General features: G+C 41.5%; 3 protein-coding genes across 5 annotated transcripts; 2 read left to right on the top strand and 1 right to left on the bottom strand.

Moving 5' to 3' along the window:
* Positions 1–17: 17 nt before the first annotated feature.
* avpi1 (arginine vasopressin induced 1) lies at positions 18–2,651 on the bottom strand. The gene is made up of 3 exons (XM_033326507.1): positions 2,640–2,651; positions 1,230–1,631; positions 18–568 (listed from the first exon to the last, which is right to left on the bottom strand). Exons 2-3 carry the CDS (start codon positions 1,583–1,585, stop codon positions 367–369), a joined length of 558 nt encoding a protein of 185 aa, XP_033182398.1. The 5' UTR covers positions 1,586–1,631; positions 2,640–2,651; the 3' UTR covers positions 18–366.
* Positions 2,652–3,855: 1,204 nt separating this feature from the next.
* On the top strand, positions 3,856–8,299 carry LOC113162634 (zinc finger protein 829-like). 2 transcript variants are annotated; one of them, XM_026360879.1, is made up of 3 exons: positions 3,856–4,550; positions 4,877–5,191; positions 5,895–8,299. In XM_026360879.1, the coding sequence occupies exons 1-3, from the start codon at positions 4,040–4,042 to the stop codon at positions 6,479–6,481; spliced, it is 1,413 nt and encodes a 470-aa protein (XP_026216664.1). In that variant the 5' UTR covers positions 3,856–4,039; the 3' UTR covers positions 6,482–8,299. The 2 variants fall into 2 exon arrangements, with proteins under 2 accessions (XP_026216664.1, XP_026216663.1); XM_026360878.1 differs by having other exon boundaries at positions 3,856–4,568.
* A 527-nt stretch (positions 8,300–8,826) lies between these two features.
* Positions 8,827–17,873, top strand: zfyve27 (zinc finger, FYVE domain containing 27). 2 transcript variants are annotated; one of them, XM_026360128.1, is made up of 13 exons: positions 8,827–9,124; positions 9,834–10,053; positions 10,160–10,230; positions 10,337–10,523; positions 11,155–11,250; positions 13,475–13,587; positions 13,676–13,794; positions 14,153–14,224; positions 14,630–14,650; positions 15,851–15,992; positions 16,142–16,188; positions 16,307–16,388; positions 16,552–17,873. In XM_026360128.1, exons 2-13 carry the CDS (start codon positions 9,836–9,838, stop codon positions 16,620–16,622), a joined length of 1,239 nt encoding a protein of 412 aa, XP_026215913.1. In that variant the 5' UTR covers positions 8,827–9,124; positions 9,834–9,835; the 3' UTR covers positions 16,623–17,873. The 2 variants fall into 2 exon arrangements, with proteins under 2 accessions (XP_026215913.1, XP_026215914.1); XM_026360129.1 differs by lacking the exon at positions 14,630–14,650.
* The last annotated feature ends 813 nt before the right edge of the window (positions 17,874–18,686 follow it).

Below are 18,686 nucleotides of genomic sequence, written 5' to 3'. Positions count from 1 at the left end.
CTTTAATGCAGCATTACAATAACCCAACATCCCCTGTTTACAGGCACCAGCTGCCCAACAGAGTTGAAAAATGCACTGTATTTACTTTGTGCAACAAGTCAGTATTACACAACAGTCCATATCTCTTAACATCACTGGTGTAATAAGAGATATGGTGTTACTCGTTCATTCTGTAAACTGTGTAAACTGCAGCCTCTCCAACACACCAGGTTTACAGGTTTACCAGAGTTCACTGGGGTCTAATACACAGATTAAATGGTAGAAGAAGCTACTATGGTAATAAATTGTGTCCATTGATGCAGAATCAAAAATTCATTTTAAGTGCATCTTCTGCCACTGTGTGTTATTCCAAACTCCAGTCAGGTTTTAGTGGAGGATGCGGTGAAGGTAGCGTTCAGAGTCTCTGGCACCTTCCTGCCTCGCCACACCTAACCTCCACGAGGAGGGTTTAAAGGTACTTTGGTCCTCTGTGATGTGTTCCTCATTTGGCAAAAGGCATTTCCTCAGACTGGGTGTTATGTCAGCCTCTTGATCCTCCAACGTGTAGTCAGGTAATGGCTCCTCAAACCTGAAAGACAGAGGCGTTTGGCAAAACTATTACAAACTTTCAAGGGATCACAAAGCTGCTGGGGACATACATGCATGTAGCACAGTTTATGACCATCCATCCAGACAGTTCACAGAAAATCATGAATGTCAGCCACATGGTGGCACGAGAGGAAAAGCCTGGAGATAAGACGGTGATGGGATTGGAGTCTGAAGAATTTAAAATTCCATGCAAATCCCTTTCAATAAAATTACCAAACATTGTTGCTGTTCACCATTTTCTTACTACACTGCCCTGTACTGTAGAGTCACGACACTCTTTCGCCATAATGTGGTGCTTCATTACTTCTCCAACTAATCTAATTTCGTCTTAGTGAGGAATGTTGAAAGCACAGTTGTGGCTGTGTGTGTGTGTGTCTGTGTGTGTGTGTGTGTGTGTGCTGGTATGCAGAGAGATCAGGACACAGTCTTGTGAGGTCATGCTGACTTCGTTAGGCACATGACACTTTACACACTGCATTTCAAGTCACAGAGGGATCTAGAGGATCAACTGATGACTGAATATTTTTCCTCTCCACTGCATAAGGAGAGAGCAGAAGATTACCATCAGAGAATCCTCATCTCCTCATTACTTTTCACAGCCTTTCTTAAATTTTTCTGTCTTCTTGCCATTTGACACTTACCTGAGATATCCCGATGTCCGGAGCCACTTGTGGTCTCTGTACTCCTCCACCCGGATACCTGCCTTGTTTCTTGCTCGGACTCTGAGCCCCACTAAGGCCTGCGCCAGCCCCGCCTCATCCTCCATCTCCTCTCCTTCCTCCTCCTTCTCCACCCCTTCTTCCATGCGTCGCCACACCAGCCTCGCCCGGTGTTCGGCGTCTCTGTCTCCTGCTGTTCTGAACAGCCTGTGCAGTTGGTGTAGGTTGACCCCGGAGAAGATGTTGGAGCATCCAGACTTCCTGCTTCGTTGATTGGAAAGTTTCCACTGCATAGGCAGACTGTCCTCGGTGGAGGTGGATGCTGGGGCCTCTGCCATGATGTGCAGGTGGAGAACGTCCAACAGGACAATATGAACAGGAATGCTGAAAGAAGAGAAAATAGTAAGTGACCAAACTAAAGAGATCACAGCCACAAGCAGAGCTTAAACCTTCCGCCACGTCAAAGGAAGCGGCCTCAAAAGATTGCGCCACAGCTTAAGAACTTCTTTTAAAATCTTTGCTATTGGAACTTAAAGGGCCATCACTAATATAGGTAAATAATAAGAAATGCAAGTGTAGTTAGTGTGAAGATACGAGCAGGGGGGTGATCTCTCTGCAGAAGTAGAAATCCTTTTTGTAGGGTTCTGAATCGCAGTAATCTAATCAGCTTGTAATAAAAGCAGGTATTAGCATTTTGTCATTGATCTGCATTAACTGATTGATTTCAGCGACGTTCCTAAGTTGTTTTTTGTGACTTCGTTATCAGTACATATAATTTAGGTCACAGACTAAAATCACTCACAGATCTGTACCCTGTGATTCATTAGGACTGACCAGCTGACTGCAGTCTGGAAGATCTGATTTAGATTCAAACTGAATCTCTTTCTTACTTTTAAAACCGTTTACACATCCAAATATTTCTCTCAGTGAGGTAAAATGTCAAAGTTCAAAACCCACTGATGTTTAATTTAATATTAAAGACAAAGAAAACAAACAAACAGAAGATTCACATTTAAGAAGGTGATTTTTTTATTCCATTAAACATGATTTAAATAATTATCAAATCAAAAAACACATCTTCTGATCAATTAATGGGTATATTTCAGCTCTCCGCTGATGCTTCTTGCCTCCTTTATCAACACGGTTCTACCACACATATCCTACAAGTATAAACTGTCAGGCTGTTAAACTCGTAGTTAGTCCGATTCACATGTTTTGTTCCCAACATTTTGTCACCAATACCACCAACTCTGTGTGATTTAATGTCGTCCTTGATTTATAAAAGTAATTCCATGCAAAGTATCCTGGTCAAAAAAGATTAGTTTACACAAACCAATACATAGAAATACTTTTACTTATTTTAATCTGTAACATTGAGATGAGAGAGCTCACCTTACCTTGAGTTGTTTGAATGAGTCAAACTGTAACCGTGCACTGAAGGCAGACAAGCAGCCTGATTACTGAACCAGCATCCAGACTGTACAACCTTCACGCCTACTAATGCTGAGCTGACCCACTTCCAGGTGGTGCGTCAGTGGAGCCTCAGGGGAACTTAAAGGAATAATCAAAGAGTAATCCATTAATGACGTCAGGACCAAGGTGTTCACCTCAAAACAAGAGCCAGTCTAAATAAAAAGAGAACATCCTTTAGAAAAAAGAAAGACTTTGTAGGCTACAGTGGAGTCAAATAGATTCAAGTTAGGTTCAGTGTGTTATTTGACCTTAAGGCCTATAATAAATGGCACAAGTTGGATTAGTAGAAATGAAACTGTAGACTGCAGCTGAAGGCTTGCTGTGCTGCTGCTCTCCAGTAGTTTACTGTTGAACTGTATTACATCATGTCTTGTGTTGGCTATTTCATAGATGTCAGTTCAGTTCAAGTAGCCTATTTTCCATTTCTACATGGAGACGGTGCTAAATTGTACTTTTCACTTTTCAAAACAGTTCTTCTGAAACAGATCCATATGCTGCAAGAATGTAGTCTACTCAAAAGAGCCGAAGACACGAACAAAAAACAGTTTCACTGTTAACTAATAAGAAACCAGAAAATATGTATCTCAACCAGACCCAGGCCCAGAACTCGGGCTTTGGTTTGTCCCACGGCACCTGAAGGGAACTTAAAGTCCCACCCCCTGATCAGGTGTGCTGCAGGTCAGCTTCATTAAAGAGCGGGGTTCATCTCCAAACTCAGAAAAGCGTTTCAAGCCAGACTTGTCCGGGCTGTTTTGTGGGCTGCTCAGGTCTGGACGGCCTCTTGCCTCGAGGGCAGGTTACGTCACCGGCAAACCACCTAAAGATCACATCGGCGCAATGGTGAGTTCACAAACTCCGCTAAATAAGAGAAAAGTCTGAGCAGCATTTGCCAACACTGTCTGTCCTGCAGGAGTCCGTGATCGCACTGACCCTGTTGTCTCTGTCTGTCCTCGGACCTGCTGGCTGGATCCTTGCCAACTTGGACCATTATAAATCCCGTGGATGAGGGATGCTGTGCCAAAATCCACAATGTTGGCGTTTTGTTTCCATAATAAACTCGAGTTTTTCAAGTTCACTTTGTCTGTTTCTCTTTTTATTATTATTATTATTAGATTAATTAAATTTGAATTGGGTGCAGTTCCGCCTCATCACCACCAGGCGTCAGACGCTGTCGGCGGAAGTGAAAGCTCACGCTTTGCCTGTAAACAGGCTGCACGGCTACAAGATCTCCATAGCAGAGATATTGTGTTTCCCCCCCACAGGATTTTTATTATCGACTGTTTTGTGCATCGCACGTAGCTCATGTCTTTGAATGTATCATGAAGTCGCAGCTGACGGGGACCAAACCGGGCCGAGCTGAGGCTGCGCTGTCTTTGCAAGAGGAGCTTGTCGCAGCCATCCACGGAGCGTTTGAAGTGGCTGTGGAGATCGCAGTTCGGAAGGTGAAAAAGCTGGTGGCTCAGGCTGCAGGAGACGACTATGAGGAGATGCGACGAGAGAACGAGTCCCTCAAACAAAGGCTGCAGAGAGCTGAAGCTTTGTTAGACTCGGCGCGCACGGGGGGAAGAGGTGGCAGCCCTCCACCTTCAAAGCAGCTCCTCGGTGCCACGAAACATGCAGACCAGCAGCTCCATCCTAATTCTCATCGAGTCAGTCCCAGTCCCAGAGTGGCCAGTGTGCGCAGTTGCGCTGGGGGCAGAGGGGACCCCCATTCTGCGCGTCCGGACCCCCAAGATAAACGCATGAGCAGAGATGAAGAGCAGAGATCAGGCCAAGCTGGGAGCGTACAGTATGTCAAGGATGCTGTCTCAGAGCCAGAGAAGGAACGAGGTAGTGGGTGTACAAGGGGTGGGTAGCAGTTAGATTTTCTGTTTGATCACTTTCCTGCCATCATACGTTGTAGGTCAGTGTAAAGCAGAAGGATCCAAACAAACGGCATCTAATTGCTGCAATGTTAAAATCATGAATGTGACATCATAGTGACAGGAGTCTGTGTCTTCTGCATACCTTGATGCTGAAATGAAACTGGACATTTTAGAAGTAACATGGATCTGTTAATGTATATATTGTTTTCTAGTACTCTCGAATAGTGTTGAAAGATGTGAAATTATTTTCCTGTGCTCAGTGTTTGTACTCTGTGATATTTCTATCTACAGAGCTCCTTCAGCAAATTTCCCGCGTTTGTGTCGTGAAGGTAGAAAACATTAGCTGGCCGTGTCAAGACCCAGCAGCTCAAGACCACAACTCCCCACCACTTCTCAGCGCAGACGAACCCGCAACAGAGCACGTTACAGTAAAGCAGGAGGGTCCAGAAGAGGACAGCTGTTTGGACTCCATCAAAGTGGAGGAGTTAAATCTGGAGGGTATATCTGCAGTCCAGTCCAAACTGTTGGAGCAGTGGAAACCAGAAGTGCTGGATCTTCAGAGGCAAGACCCAAACACAGAAGTGTCCTGCACCAGGCTGGCACAGGGTAAGAAGCAACACAGTGAGTGTTGAACACATCCACAACGTGTCACTTTTATGGCAACAGCTGATTGATTAACATTAAATAAGCATCAGAAGTTGACCAAAGTGTTTAACAGAATAAAATGCAATAAAGCACTGATCCTTCTTACTGAAGTTGTAATGATTCAGTTCTACAACCAGTTTGCATCATATACAGTGGCTTCAGAAAGTATTCACTTTTTGTGAAACACATTTTTTGTTTACTTAAAGCAGTCATTAATTTGATTAAATACCTGAAATATCTTATTTACACAAGTATTCACACACTAATGTGGATATGAGAGCCACAATACACATTGTGTCTCAGGACAGAAAATGATTCACACCTCCACAATCGCATGTTGTGGTGAGCAACAGCTCAGGAGAAGGGTATATAACCATTTCTAAGGTTTCAAGGGTTTCCAGGACCACAGTGGCCTGGCTCCTTTTCAGCCTTAAACGCCATAAAACGTCTGTGGACAGGTCTGAAGATGACACACACTTCCCATCCAATTCGTTCGGACATGACAGGATTTGTCCAGAAGAATGGGATAAACCAAATCCAAGTGTGAGACGCTCATAGACAAAAAGCTGCACTGAGTGCCTGGTGGCCAAAAGTACTGAGTTAACATTAAATGTGCAACACAGGTTTTTAATACCAGTTTAACCTGTGGTCTTTGTTTTTACAGCTCATCTTCCAAACGTGACTACAGGCCTTCCACCACACACAGATCTTCCATCCCTCTCCTCCGACCTCCCCGTCTTCCAGCTGGCAGAACCAGCTCCTGTATCTGAAGCCCCCCCACAGGTTTATGGAGTCCATGTCCGGATCAGGCGCACCAACAGCCACAACATCAACACCTACCACTCTTGCAAGTCCTGTGGTCAGAGCTTCCCCCTGCCCAGCTTGCTGCGGCGTCACTACGGCCAGTGCCAGCAGAAGATCCAGCAGCGCTGTCAGCAGACTGTAGCAGGAAGCAAGAGGCCCAGGCTGCAGCTTTACCCACCGGGCTGCAGCCCTTTCCGCTGCACAGAGTGCAACCGCGAGTTCAACCGCATGGAGAACCTCAAAACACACCTTCGCATCCACACGGGAGAGAGACCGTACACCTGCTCCGTGTGCTCCAAGTGTTTCCGCCATTCAGGGGCACTGACCAGGCACTTCCGTATCCACACTGGAGAGAAGCCTTACATCTGTGGACAGTGTGGGAAGTCGTTCAGAAACTGTGGGGGGCTTAAATTCCATGAGCGTTCACACAGCAAGCAGCTACAGTAGAGTGCAGCTCTGAACAGTGCTCAAGTTGACAAGAGAACATGATTTTATCTCATGCTCACATATGTGAAATATACATTATTATAAGCACCTAACAGACAACAGGCAGGCTTTTGAATCGTAGTACAGTTATATATAAATCAGCAAACAGGGATGCATTAGCAACATTTTATAGACCATCAATATCACACTTTGGAGCTATTAGTGGTTCACATGTATGACATAGTGGTCTAATCTAAAAGCTGCTTAATTTGTTTGCTGTACACTGAAAACTCAGGGTTTAATATCAAAAGATGAGAGAATCACACGAAGGCTTTTCTGAACTGTACTTTTCTACTTTGCGTTCAGGTTCTTAATGCTGATGGAGGTTCTACATCTTGTGGTGCGGCCTCTGTATTTCTGCTCTGTGGAGGTTGTTGGTGATGCCACTGAGGTTGTTTTTGAAGTATTCTTCACAGCTTTCACAAAGCTTCTGCCGTCAGATTTTGTTGTTTTCCTTCTTCTCAGGTAAAACCCAAAACTAAAACCAAGAGCAGTCATTTGGAGATATTTAGAGTTTGAACAGTCTCACAGGACACATCTGGCAGTCACAGGTTCCAGTGCTTTGGTTCTCTTAAAAACTGGGTGATCCGTCAAAAGCTGAAAATTTGCCAATTTTTGCATCATATTCATCTTTTTGATCTTAAACCCAAATGCAGCAAAGACAAATTAAGTGGCCTTGCCGTTCCAATACTTTTTGAGGGGACTGTATATAAGTCAGCAGGTCTCTCTTGTTTGGACTGTTGTCACATATATCTAGCAGGTGAAATGTCCCATATTGTTTTAAGAGCACCCACTTAGGAAGCAGCAGCTCTGCAATATGGCCTCTGTCCACTTTTTGTTACAGGAACTCATTTGATTAACTTGAAGTCAGTGTAGGTGTACTGTATACAACAGCTCAGTCATACTTACTGAAATGATTTGTGTGTTAAAGGTTTGAATGTAATTCCAAGTGCCATTTAATTATTTGTTTTATGATGGACAAAGAAAATCACTGGCACTAAAGTCTAATATTCAGAATCCTCACCTCAAGGAGCAGAGTTAGGAAAAGGTCAGTATTAGTTAAACAGGATGTACTCTGACAGCTGGTGTTAACGCTGTTTGTTCTTCCTTTGGCCCTTTTTTCGTGTTTAATTCAAGCCTCTGATTGACTTTTAGTTATACTGCAAAGACAAAATAAGTGAAATACAGTTTGACAATGATACAGTATTGATTTACTACTACTACTAACACTTGCTTGGCTCAACAGTTACTTTTTCCACTCTTCCCTTCCTCACTGAAGCTCTCTCTCAAGCACACCACTAGATTTTTGCAGGTGTGTCATATAAGAAACATCACAGCTATTCATCTGCCTAAAGAGCCCTGTGATTCTGTATGATGGTCTAAAAGATGATCTACCTACTGCATGAACTTGCTGCAGCTGCCAAATGATTTCATTAGGTTTCCTAAGAGATGGTAATGTCCCATCACACCTGTCTGTCTGCCAATTCAGTAGACTGGCTGGATGTGTTAATAAGTAAATAGAGGCAGTTTATACTTTTGTGTTTGTGTGTGCATGCTTGCTCAACTGTATATATAATTTTTTGTATCGCTTCTCATCCATATTCTCTTGCTGTGTGGGGATGTGTGCTTCTCCTTCAGTCACATGATGGCCTCCCCCGTGCACTGCTGGTTAACCAGGACACTCGTGTTTCCTGCTGACATGTTCTGTAACTGCTACACAGCTTTCAACGAGGCACTGTATTACAAGGTTTATCATTAAAGTCATCATCTGCTCAAAAATAGATGTTGTGTTTATTCTTCTGTTGAATGTTTGCACCTCTCTCTATAGAAAGATGTCCTGTGCTGTATGTGCAGTAGGTTGTAGACATGATGGTTTTTGTGAAGGAGGAGGTTTAATTTCATACATAGGGTGCAGATATGATTTTGTGGCATCTCTAATAAAGAAAAAGCCAGTTGCAGTGCAAAATACAACTTGATAAAACTAAACTTGTAACTGGGGTTTTTATTGACTATGTAGTAGGTCTAGTTAAGCTTTTAAAATAAAAAGTTAAAAAGGATAGACATCAGACATGAAATTATTAAATAAGACTTTTTAAACCTTGAAAAATATCTCTAATTTAGCACTTGCTATACATTTGGATATTAGTTGTGATTGCTTTTTCCGCATAATCAAAAATTTCGTCTTCCACTCTTAGAGATTACAACATGTCAATATCAGGAAGTTTCATATCATGCTACTGTCTGAACGACTCTATCGGACATCCTCATGCCCTCTTATCTGTCATCTATTACTTGGCCTGGATGAGGAAGCGGATGTGAACCTGAGCCGGACGGAGCTAACAAAGCTAGCCCCGTTGAGCAGGCGTCCACAAACAAATAGCTGCTTCACCCGGCAGTTTTCTCTGCAGACAAGCCGACAGCACCGTAAACCGCTTCGTCCTGAGAGGTTACTGCTCATACATGACATGTTGACCAGGCCAGTTGCATTTGGAGGCTCTTCCTTCCTCCAGGCTGACGATGTCGGTGGGACTCGCTAGTTTCTCCTGAGCTCGTCGCCGCCGCTGCTGCTTCACAAGTTGTCTGTTTGTGGACACTCAGCTCGGTGTAAGTTGTCGTCGCCAGCTAATGTTAGCTGCACTGGCATTAGCGCGACAAGGCCAAGAGCAGTGTGCAAGAAGTGAAGTTTGCTGTGTGACAGCATCTCACGGTCCAGATCAGTTATCGGCGCTGATTGATGGAGACGTGGTTTGTTGTTGGAGCTTCTTTCAGAGGCCGTTCATAGTTTGCAAAAGGATCATGCTGAGGCCCAGTGAGCCCTGCCTAGCTCCGTGTTAGCTTAACTTGGGTTTAAAAACAAAGTTACGTTATTCAATAGCTACAGAGCGGTGATCATAATGTTTTAATATGAAGGGGCTGGTATCCCCAGGCCATGTCAGTGATGCGTTCAGGGGTTCTTGTGTGCTATCTTTAAATAAAAATGTTGTAGTTCACTGCACTTCTATTGTAACTGTAGACCTTTCTGTAAAGTCTGAACCAGACAGTGCTGCAGTGCTTTATAAAATATGACTTGGCATTATAATATGTGTATCACTTGTAATTGTAGATACATATTTACGAGTTCCACAACAAAACACTGAGCTGTCTGGGGCACTGCTCCCGTTATCTGCACAAATAGCTTGGGTTTGTATTTAAGATGTCAGGGAGGGATCAGGGCATATCTGTTTTGTAGTGGGAGCAGGTTTTCAATATTTTTGCCTTTTCACTTTTCAACATTTGAATCGTGCCTGTGTCTTTTTTTTTATCACATGTACAGGAATGATGTCCCAGGAGTCCTCACACGGTGCAGGGGAACGGGGGGAGCTGGTGCACACGTTATCCAAAGAGACTCCTGGGTCTCCTGATGCCTCTGAGTTGGGGAGCCCACGTTGCACACAAAACTTTGACCTCTTCAACATGGTTGTGTCCTATAAGAGAATGACTTTGTTTCTTAAACCAGTTATAGATGCAGTGGAGCTGAGCAGTTTCCTCTTAGGGTGTGTATGCATGTTTGTCTGTGTCCTGTTTGAGCATCATATCACATATTGGTCAGTAATGACAGGAAGCTGTTCTTTTACTTCAGTATTCACTGTCATCCCACAGATGGAAGATGCCGCTGTGCTCTCTGCTTGTCTGTATATTTCTTAATGTCTTCTTCTGCACTGTTAGTGAAGGTAAGATACAAACGGCCATTAATATTGATCCAGTTTCTGTTTGGTGCTTTAAAAGGGGCTTACATAATTTATGAACTCATGGTTGTTTCTGCCTCTCTGGTGTCAGTGGGTTGGTTCTCTCTGGGTGTGGTGGCAGTGTCCGCTCCTGCTGCCCTGGGTTACCTGCAGGACAGGTGTCGGGGCAGAACATCCGAAGCTGAGCTCCAGAGGAGGGGTTTTCATGCTGTGCATCGCAGAGACCTGCAGACAGTGCACCTCACCAAACAGGAGGCCATGATGGAAGTTAAAGACCTGTAAGAGACACACTGCATGGTGACAATAAATTATTATTTTCATTATAAATGAATCTACATGGTAGGAAACAAGATTATATTTCTTGAAGCCAAATGTGATGTCCTGCTAAAAATTATGTATTTGTGATTGAAAAATACACTCACTGACCACTTTATTAAGTACACATATGCAATCTAATGTAATCCAATACAGCAGCTCTACCATGAATTCTACTTTTACGTTTTTGTTGAAACTGTAAGAAAGGTGCTAATTCTACAAATGTTTTGGCCTTATTTATATAAATAGACAGGCTAAAAAAATTGGCTTCAGTTGGAACTCAACATTTTTTTATATCAACTTATCCATTAGTTGTTCAAGTTGAATGTACAATCTGTAATCTTTTTGGGCACCTGTCTATGGTGTTTTTTTGCATTTAAACCAAAATCTGTACTGTAAAACACCACTTGATTTGGTGTTGTGGTGTTGCCTTAAAGTCACAAATATTTTTGTAAATATTTGTTTGTTACAGCTTTTCAAATGCTTAAGGGTTCTGGGTTCTGTGGACTTTTCATAAACTATTACTCACCAAAACACACATCTGCAAAATCTTTTAGAAAGACTATATTTTAACCTGGAGGCTATTTTGACCAGGTTGAAGCTCCTGGATGACATGCTGTCCACTGCTTGTCAGTCAGCAGAAGCTATTTACAAAGTTCTCTACTGGGATAACCACACCAAGTCGTCAAGGTCTGTATTTGTACAAGTGCATGCACACATCCTTTCTCTAGTTTCAGGGCTGCTCATTGACATAAATTCCCTTTCCCTTTACCCCATTATTGACCATCACGACTAAATGTCCAACAACAACAAAAGAGCAACATTTCAGCTTTACATCTGGATCCGATACACAACTTAGAATATAGCACTTTTAGTTTGAACCCACCCATTTTTCATGTGAGCAAAAATATTGGAACAGATTGTTAAAATAGATTAAAATGAATAAGACTTAATGCTTTGCCTGTAATGGTTACTCCCTTCAGTCTCCTTTAGCAGGTAAAATGTTCTATAGGGTTTAAGTCTGGAGACTTGTCCAGTGTTGTTTTGGCTGTGTGTTTTGGGTCATTATCTTGCTGCATGATACAGGATCTCCCAGTCAGTTTGGTTGCATCTTTCTTTACATTGGCAGACAAAAGTTCATCTTGGTGCTGCTATTATGCGTTTCATGATCAATCATAATAATAAGCCTGTTCCAGAAGAAGCCGTAACATTACCTCTACTGTGTTTCATAGATGAGCTTGTATGCTTAGGGTCATGAACAGATCCTTTCTTTCTCCAAATGTTTGGATTTTCTATTACTTTGGTAAAGGTTCAGCTTTGTCACATCTGCCCATAAAACTTTGTCCAAGAATATTTCATTCTGTACTTTTTGTCAAATTCCGGCCTGGTCTTCCTGTTCGTCTTGCTAATGAATAGTTTGCATTTTCTGGCGTAGCCTCTGTACTTTTGTTCATGTAGCCTTATGTGAACAGTAGATTGTGAAACCTTCACTCCTGCCGTCTGGAGGTTGTTGCTGATCTTACTAACAGTTGTTACAGCTCTCACAGTGTTTTTGGAGTAAACTACTGTTGTTTTTCTACCCTTTTGACGTCTGTTACTCAGTACACCAGTGGCTTCTTTCTTCAGGATATTTGAAATGGTTATTTATACTGGTTAACGTCAAGGTTTGTGCAATGCCTCTGATTGATTTTCCATCTCTGGTTTTCATGTTGGTTACACCTCTTAACTATAAATGCAAAACTCAAATGTGGAACTGAGCGTAGTATGAATGATCAGTGTAATAGGACACAACTGTCACATGTTCCAGTACTTTTGCTTATTGTATTTTCCGTGCTATAGGGCACAGTTAAAAGCCTTCAATCTTCTCAAAAACGACAGTGCGCCTTATAATCCAGAGTGCCTTATATATGAATTTATTCAAGTACGACTTTAGCGGCCTCAGATTGTGTGTTTTCTGTTTTGTTTTGTTTTTTGTTTTTTTCACTCGTTACAACTGAACAAGTTTGGAAGTTATGGTGAACGCGTTGAATAAAGTTTGACTGACTGACTTATCTGACTGTTTTGTTTCGCTTAATGCGCCTTTTAGTCTGGTGCGCATGTGAAAAAAGTTCAAAAATAGATTATTCAATGACAGTGCGCCTTATAATCCAGAACGCCCTATAGCATGGAAAATACGGTACATAAAAAAAATGGGTGTCTTCAAACAAAAGGTGCTATCTTCTACTTTCTGTATCAGATCCAGATGTAAACACCTGGAAATGTTGATCTTCTGTCACATATTCATCCTTTGCTGTCAAACCCAAATGTTTTCAGTCTACAGCAAAGATAAAGGAACTGGCCTCACTGTTCCAATACTTTTGCAGGGGAGTGTACATGTAAACAAACTTTCAATAGTAGGAAGCACACTCATTGAAATAATGCAGTTCACCACCCTGTGCCCTAACTATCACAACTAAATGCCTTGCTGAACAACGTGTACACCCACCCACCCACACACACACACACACCTAAACCCAGTATCGCCTGTACTTGAGTAGTCACTACTCAACATCTGGGACTTTCATCCTTTGTTTATCATCTCTCATTCATTTGTCACTGTGCTGATGTTGTCACATTTGTGGATTTACTAGAACCAATATTTGCGTGAATGAAATGTAACCTGCATTATGTGATTACTTTAAAGCAAATAAAATAATATTTGATATAAGCTTAGTGAAAAGGAGAACTGTAGTGTTCAACTCTGTGACACTGGAAGGACTTTTCATGTTGTAACTTCATTAGGCCTCGAGTTACCCACCATGTTCTGGAACATGTTGGGTAACTCGAGTAAACAGCTAATTTAACTGTCTTTGATCAGCTGACTGATCACTAACCGATATGAGTTGAGTGTGACCTCTATAATATCTCCATCCAGGTTCTATGGAGGGATGTTGATAGTGGTGTGTCTGTTCTATGTTGCTCCCGTGGGTTGGGTACTTGCTGGGCTCAACAGCGCCGTCTTCCTGTGGAACAGGGACTTCTGCAGAGGTCAGTTTGTCTTGAATGAGAGAAGAAGGGTGACTACCACCTTTTGTGGTAAAAGCTAAAGGAAGGTTGATTGCTCGTGTGGTTTCAGTTTTGTTGGACCTTAGGAAGTTCTTCCACATAGGCCAGACCAAAGCGTCAGAGAGGTTGTGTGAAGAACAGGAACAAGGGAACCTGCAGGACCAGACCCCCACACCAACTAGTCTGGAGGTGAGAGGTTGGAAAAAAGTGCATGTAACTTTAAATACTAGGATTTAATGTTTCTGATTTACAATAAAACCAACCATGCCTATAATCTTCCTGTGCCAGTTATCCTATACTTTCATTCAAAATGGTACTGAACATCCACAGACTCAGGTTTAGTCAGTTGACCAGAGACTTCTAATTATATTAGTTTCACTATGGGATAAATATTTATTTTGCACATTGAATCTTGATTATTCATATTTTATAAATATTTAAAGGGATTATTATTTGAAATCCTCCTGCTTCACTGAACAGTTGAAATTGATTATAGCTCAGCATTGTTATGTTAATGTGTTTTTTTACTGAATGTTCTTGATGGCAGGACTTGTCTCCTGGCAGTGTGGAGGAAGCGGAAGAGGCAGAACCTGATGATGAATTTAAGGATGCTATAGAGGTAAATACAGTTCTAAATGTAATGGTCTACATTTCAGTTACATCTCCTCAGAGTTCCCAGTCTTTACATCATAAACGTGTAGCAAGTAGCTTGTTAGCTTAACATAAAGACTGGAAACTGTAGGGAACAGCAAGTCTGGCTCAAATCAACTCATAATATCAAGTTGTTTAATCTGTGTACAAACAACACTGGCTGTAGCTTCATATTTGATGTACAGACATGAAAGAATCTAAGCATCACGTCATCCTCAGCCAGAGAACAAATATTTCCCAACAATTTAAGCCTGTGTCTCATTTGTTAAGACGTACAGCAATATTTGATTGAACGAAGTAGCTAGTGAATGATGTCAACATTCACATGCTCATGATGTTTTAGCTGTTACTGCTGTTTGTTTGTTTCCTACAGGAAAATTCAGTTTCCCTGCAGGTGAGTGTTGCCTCACTTTGTGTAGAAGAGGCTAGTGCACTGCCACCAAATAAAACAAACACCATAGACCTACTTGACACATGATCGATGCCTTCATGTGCTGTAAGCTTGTGTGAGGTGAAGCACGGTTGTGGGTGCTCGTAGGGTAATGTTGTTTTCATGTGTTCTGCTTCCTGAAAAGGAAACCTCTTTGGGCTTAGTGGTAAGTCGATTTCCCAGAGCCCTCCATCCATATATGCCTTCATGTGTTTGTCCTCCTGGCATGTTAGTGATAGTTTATATGTTTGAGGTATGTAGTAATGTAATACTTCTGTTTACACGCTCATACATTTCTAGCCTGCATGACTGGCTGTCTTCATTAGAAATGGTACATTTGCTTTTCCTTTCCCAAACCATTTCAATACGTTAGATGTATTAATGTTTTGTAGCGTGTGTCAGATTGAAAGCATGTCATGAACAAGTGTTTTGCCTGGTGAGATATTTTTGGTTTCATTTTCTCAAGAGCCTGATTTGGCCCCTTTTAAACACAGATTTTTAATGTGGTCCCAGACTCTTGGACCTCGTTGATTTTTGATTTTGTGTAGTTGTTACCTTCTCCTAAGTCGCTCTCCATTGTTCAACACACACAAACAGGTTGTCCTGTTCCCTAAAAGACCAGTTTGTTGAGCATGGATGGATTTCTTTAGCAAGAAAAATCTTTTCTCCTTGATTATCATACAGTACTCTCTGATCGTCTTCTGGACTGTCCTATGAAGTCGTCGTTGTCTTTCAGTGAATTAAGATGTACTGAACTGATGACCTAGCCAAGTCTTCCTTGGTTAATCTGTAGGAAGGTATAGATATATAAATCCTTGTAGACTCAGCAGTACAAGAGTAAAATGAGTTGTTGTTTTCTCAGGAGTGTGAAGGGTGTGGTGTTATGTTTGGCAGATTTAACACAGCTTGATTTTTGTGTTTTGAGAATAAATGCATGTATTTTTCACCTGTGTTTATTTGCCAAACATCTGTTAGTTAAACTGGCTGAAAATTAGCACTGTGAATTTCATCCAGTTTAGCTGCTAGTGAGTTCTGCTCTGTCTTCTGTCCAAGTTCTTGTACCTTAAAAGCCCAACACTAACTACTGTAGCAGTAACGGTATGTAACTCTGTTCTTTTCTTCTTTTGTTCATCCCACTCCTCCCTCCTCCTCACTGTCCCTCAGGAGGACGACGACGGACCTCTTACAGCTCCAGAGTATGACACCATCTCTGAAAATGGTCTCCTAAGCCGCAATGAACCAATACGCAGCAAAGTGTCCAAGCTGACAGAGAGACTGCGTAAACGCTACCCCACCACCAGCACAGGTCAGTCTGCTCTGACTCATCCTCTGATTTATTTCTTTTTTTAATGATTACCCGAGAGTTGAAAGCAGAGTCTCTCTTTTAGCATCATATCTCTCTAACTCTTTTCTTCTGTGTTTCTTCTGTTTGTGGCTGTTTCTTTGTCTCCACAGGCAACTGTTCTAGCTGCAATGCCGTCTTCTCAGTGTTGAAGAAAAGGGTGAGGCTGAAAACTTGTGACAGGAATTGGCGATATATTTAGGCGTCACGTCATCATTTAATTTGGTCTTACTTTTCTTTTGGCACGAGCTTCAACATGATGTCTCTTCCTATTGCAGAGGAACTGCAGTAACTGTGGTAACAGCTTCTGTTCACGATGCTGTTCCTTCAAGGTGCTGAGATCGTGCATGGGTGCAACAGGTAAGACAAAAACAAAAACAAAATGAATTAGAGACCATATTTAATTTTTAGACACATTTATAAACTGATGTGGCATGACAGTCTCTTCATGGCACATAATTCTGCCTGTGTTAGTCTTGCACTTCCTCTGAACTTTTCTCTCTTTGTATTATTTGTTTTTCAGCTCCGGAGGCTCAGAGAGAGACTGTATTTGTTTGTGCTACTTGTAATTCCTCTCTCAACAAGTCACAGTAAGATGGCATGTCAGTTTTTTTTTTTCTCCCAGTGACCACCAGGAGGTCAGTCACTGTTCAGCTTGGGGCTCGTCACCAAGTTACTGAACCCCCCTTACACATGCCTTGGTTCTCAATTTAAGGCACTTGTATCTGTCAAGATACCTTCTGTGTTGAACTCCAAGACCCCCTACCTTAAACCAGTTGCATCCCTCCTTACCTACTCATAATGGTTATGGTATAGGACCTCTACTGTAATGTGTTGCATATTTTCTGTTTCCACTCATTGAAAACTGTGTTCTATGACTCTATGAGACTTACCACAGAGCTAATTAAAGGACCTTGTGTTTTCCCTTTGCTGAGCAGGGGGAAGAACAAAGTGTATAAAGTGGAAGCCAGGGTTTGGCAGGTGGTGCCAGGTGATATAAATAAGCTTTCTGGCCGTCATTGGTTTTGCTTTTAAATGTTTTGCCTCACCGCAAAGTTGATTCCACTTGAATGTCGATGTCTTTGTAGCAGTTTACTGTAAGAGGACCTTTTTGTGTTATCAAGACTGAGACTGGGACATCTGGTGGAGACTTTGTTTTTAGGTTGGTGATAAATTCAATGTTTGTTGTCCTCCATTGTTCTCCGAGTGTATTGAGTTTTAATAATGCGTCTTCTCTGCAGCAGTTTGAGTGCTACATGCACTGTCCTCATGTCTGGAAGTAAACTACAGTAACTCTGTCTCTATGGCTGTGATCGAGGACGTGTTTGTCAAACTAACTCGCTCTACTTGTAAAAATGAGATCGGTGCTTCAATCTGGTTGTTATTTTTTTCCCTGTGTGGACAAATCAGCTTTTTTTTTTTTTTTTTTTTTTTGGAGTGTTGGACTGCAACAGACTAGAGATCCCTTCAGCCCAAGTGTTTCCCTTAACTGGATCAGAGTCGACTCAGCTGGATTAACGTTGTTTTAATGGAAATCAGTCTCACTCTCTTGAAAGCAGGCCTTAAAAGATTGTGGAGGCATTATATAACCCAAAAGGTGAAAGATCCTGGTGGTAATGTTGTTTTAATCATGATTCAGACACAGATGATTGTAATTATTTGCTTTGCTTTTATTGTAATCATATATTAGCTGTTACTGTAAATTGTTTTACTATATCTAATATATTTAATTTTAAACTCCAGAAAGTGCAAGTTATTTAACCCAATGATGAATTCTGTATATATTGCCCCTTATTTTATGATTGAACTATGCCATCATTGAAATAAACTCTGTGATGATTTGAATAACTATATAAGTATGTTCTTTTCGAGTCTTTGCTTTATATATTACTGGAGATGAATTCTGAAAAATTCCTAACCAGATGTTTGGCACAATGGAACAAAGTTTTTGAGTTCTTACCTTATTTTTTTTTTCTGTTCTACTATTTAACTTTCTTTTTATTTCACTGCTCCAGATGAGAGAAGAAGCTGTTTTCAACAAAAAACATTTTAAATAAACTTCATGTCTACTCTACCTGTTGTAGACAGGTAGAGTAGGTTACATGAACCTTTTGTCTCTTTTACAAATAAAGAGACAGATTTTCACGTATATGTATCTGTGGAGCCAAGAGTGAGTTGCTTTTTTTCCAGATGGTCAAGACAACAACTCCAAATAAATGCTAATGTTGCTGTTTTGATAGTATAGACAACTGTTTGCTCACATGTTTGATGAGGGACACAAATACTTTTATTTGCTCAGATCAAATCAGAACACAGGTGCACATTTGAAAAGTGGGTCGGGTTACATTTAAATAAGTGATAACAACGTTTTATAATAATGCACAACTTTGTGCATTAGGACATGAAATGACAAAATAATAAAACAATCAACCATAACCATTGTAACAAGTTGTGATTTGATCCAACACACAGTATGAGTGCACCTTCATTATTATGATGATTTATTTCATCTCTGTATATCGGATTCAACAGTATTGATCTGTACGATACAGTGTTAGGACTAAGATCTAGTAACTAGGTGATTCACTGCTAGGACGAGTCAGCAGCCGGTGGTAAAAGGCTGATGATGATCCAGACTCCGTGCGTGTGGTGCTGGCC

This window comes from Anabas testudineus, chromosome 1, assembly GCF_900324465.2.
Source record: "Anabas testudineus chromosome 1, fAnaTes1.2, whole genome shotgun sequence".
Classification (NCBI taxonomy): Eukaryota; Metazoa; Chordata; class Actinopteri; order Anabantiformes; family Anabantidae; genus Anabas; species Anabas testudineus.
This window is presented reverse-complemented; position numbering and strand designations above follow the sequence as displayed.

Bases quoted from the DNA above. Each gene is read 5' to 3' on its own strand.
- LOC113162634 (XM_026360878.1), top strand. From the start codon at position 4,040: ATGAAGTCGCAGCTGACGGGGACCAAACCGGGCCGAGCTGAGGCTGCG. The intron at 4,569-4,876 runs GTGGGTAGCAGT...TTCTATCTACAG, and splicing joins AGGTAGTGGGTGTACAAGGG to AGCTCCTTCAGCAAATTTCC. The intron at 5,192-5,894 runs GTAAGAAGCAAC...TTGTTTTTACAG, and splicing joins CTGCACCAGGCTGGCACAGG to CTCATCTTCCAAACGTGACT.
- zfyve27 (XM_026360128.1), top strand. From the start codon at position 9,836: ATGATGTCCCAGGAGTCCTCACACGGTGCAGGGGAACGGGGGGAGCTG. The intron at 10,524-11,154 runs GTAAGAGACACA...TATTTTGACCAG, and splicing joins ATGATGGAAGTTAAAGACCT to GTTGAAGCTCCTGGATGACA. The intron at 11,251-13,474 runs GTCTGTATTTGT...ATCTCCATCCAG, and splicing joins AACCACACCAAGTCGTCAAG to GTTCTATGGAGGGATGTTGA.
- avpi1 (XM_033326507.1), bottom strand. From the start codon at position 1,585: ATGGCAGAGGCCCCAGCATCCACCTCCACCGAGGACAGTCTGCCTATG. The intron at 569-1,229 runs GTAAGTGTCAAA...TCTGTCTTTCAG, and splicing joins CGGACATCGGGATATCTCAG to GTTTGAGGAGCCATTACCTG.